This window comes from Drosophila rhopaloa, unplaced genomic scaffold (genome assembly GCF_018152115.1).
Source record: "Drosophila rhopaloa isolate 14029-0021.01 unplaced genomic scaffold, ASM1815211v1 contig_167, whole genome shotgun sequence".
NCBI lineage: Eukaryota > Metazoa > Arthropoda > Insecta > Diptera > Drosophilidae > Drosophila > Drosophila rhopaloa.
This window is the reverse complement of record NW_025335047.1, coordinates 6,519,161-6,521,797: the sequence shown is the minus strand read 5'-3', so window position 1 is coordinate 6,521,797 and position 2,637 is coordinate 6,519,161. Positions and strand designations below refer to the sequence as shown.

The 2,637-nt window shown below is 42.2% G+C and overlaps 1 protein-coding gene across 1 annotated transcript; it reads right to left on the bottom strand.

The window, feature by feature from the left end:
* Positions 1-319: 319 nt before the first annotated feature.
* LOC108042690 lies at positions 320-2,103 on the bottom strand. The gene is made up of 2 exons (XM_017121087.2): positions 1,868-2,103; positions 320-1,811 (listed from the first exon to the last, which is right to left on the bottom strand). The coding sequence occupies exons 1-2, from the start codon at positions 1,976-1,978 to the stop codon at positions 696-698; spliced, it is 1,227 nt and encodes a 408-aa protein (XP_016976576.2). The 5' UTR covers positions 1,979-2,103; the 3' UTR covers positions 320-695.
* Positions 2,104-2,637: the final 534 nt, after the last annotated feature.

Here is a 2,637-nt window from a genome sequence, read left to right as displayed (position 1 = left end):
GAGTGGGACGCATCGTGGTGCAACTTGTGTGGCAATACCGCAGACGTTGGGCGCAATTAGAGTCGCTCGATGCCCGCTATATTTGGCCCCGACGGACTCGCGGATTATGCCACAAGTCGAGTGGTCTCACGTTTAGAAAATTCACCGAAGTCGCGTATCAACCCCTAAACTGGAACAGGCTATTAAAAGTGTAAATTATATCGCAAAATGTATTTCTTATTTTTTGCATAGTATTTTATTATTTGTATTTAAGGTTTTATTTCTGCACTACCATGAAAGAAAGAACTCGGCATCGGCTAACTAAATAAAAGACACCATTCAAAAAGATTTGTATATAAAATTATTATTAAAATTATAAGACTAGGGGGACATCATGGACTTCGATTGACAATCAACAATCCACATGAAATATACACAGATTTCTGCAATACTGACACATTAGTCGCACCCAAAAAAAAAATACATACATTTCTTGCCCGAACTGAAAAAACTCTTCGCTCAGTTCGAAATGCTCCAATCAAGAATTTTCAATTTCAATTAAAGAGCGTAGAAAATTGAAAATTCTTGGCGGAAGATTGAGTAATATGTTATCCCCGTCTGTTTCTGTTCCTCTCTGTTTTTCTCTCAGGGCGTTCCCGGATGAACGTTTAAATTTTGATAATGTATCTACGACAAGTTCCCTGAAGATCTCTGGATCAAATTTGGCTGGAATTGCTGGGGGTGCTGGTGTCCAGCTCCGAAAACCTGTCCAAAAACTCAGGATCGCTGGAGATCTCGATGGTTTTGTTGAGATCACCGAGCATCTGGGCGATCAGTCCCTGTTGTTGTTCTCGAAATTGAGCCTGTAGACGCTGATTTTCCTCCGCCTGCCGAAGGACCAAAGATTTTAGGAGGTTCTTCTGTTGCTGGAGGTCATTCTCCTTAAATCCGGGTCGTTTGTGGGCGGCCACTGGAGTCCTAATGCTTTTCGGCACATTCAAGTTAATGGGTTTTGCCGGAGGCTTCCGTTTTGCAGGCAATGCCTCACTTTTCTTGGTCTGGTTTAAGCGTTTTGGAGCCACTTTCACATCGATGTTGCGTGGCTTTTGTGTAACTGTCCAAGGTTTGGCCACTTTGGTAATTCTGGGTGCATTGGGTCTGCTACAAACAGTGGGAATAGTGATCACCTGGCAGGGAATCGGTTTGGGGATCCGGCTGGGAACCCTGGCTTTCAGTTTATCTTTTTGCCCTTCAGTCCATCCAATCTGTGAATCACTTTTAACAGCCAAAGTAAGATGGGGCACTGGAATCTGAACCGGGTATCTTCGCCAGAGTTGGTGGTGCAGCCTGTAAAGATCAGGACTGGTGGTGCAGCGTTGCAGTGGCTCCGTGACCAACTCCCTTCCTTGAGAACTCTCAGACTTTGGTGGATCCAATTTGGTTACCCATCCACTCTCCGAGGTGGCCAACTTAACAGGGGTTACCTTAATAACCGCTCGCTGTGGAGGAGTTGGCGGAGCATCCTCTAGCATCAGCTGAGAAGTCATAAGAATTGGCACATTCATTGGCGCAGAAATCTGCACTACCATATTGGCAGTGTGATCGTAGATCATGGTCTCCGATTGCACCAATTTCTGGCGAAAGCGACCATTCACGACTAGGCCATTGGATCCATAGAGTATTTTGGTACTGGTTGATGCATTCTTTTGTTCAACTTTTGGTGTATCCATCAGATACTTAGGATTGGACAGCTTGTTTCTCTTGAGAATAACTTCATTGGTCAGGGCGCACAGGCGGAGGCGCATCATCTCCAGCCGTTTCTTTTCGGTCATCTTTAAGGATTTTAGAAAATAGAAATAAAGATATTATTCTGAAAATAATTACCCACCATGGGAGGTAGGATGGGCTTTCCATCCAGGCAGTATCCCGACTCGAATTCGCGACCTACTATACTATCCAGATCACTTTGGAAGATCAGCTGTTGTATTTCTTTGTCCATTGCAGAAAATTTCGTGTAGAAATTTCAGTTATCGAAAATTATATGTGTTCTATTGGGGAATATTTTCAAGAATTTATTTGTTGTGTGATGTGTAGAGTAAAGGAATGGAATGAAGTGGGGAAGGAATGTGAGTTAAACCAACATCGGGTGACAGTTGTGGATTGAGTTTGTTTGCTACGAATACTTTTCTGCACACGAAAGTACGGTAGACCACAGTCGAAATAAAATGGTACCTTTAATGCCAAGACATTTAGGGATTGGTTTAAAACAAGAAAGTATTTGTGAATGAGGAAAAACATTTATTCTTAAATATGTTTTGCTATTAAATGTTTAAGCTAACTTATTCTAACTTATTCTAGCTTTGTTTATAAGAACATTTATTCATTAAAATTCTATTATTTCCTAAAATATAAATTATAAAAACCTGTTTTCCAAAATAAAAGGGAATATATCCTTCAGATAACATGTAGCTTAAATCGATTGTTTTTCCGAGTGCACACCACATGCAATCCCCCCCTCCATTTAACAGCTTTTCCGTACTTTTGTGTCCTATCCGGACGGAGTCTGACAAATGCGCCGCTCGTCGCCGGAGCGTGCCGCAAAAGGTACGTTCAGTCTAGCGTGGAGCGGCAAACAAGGAGTCCAAATAAAGTCCACTC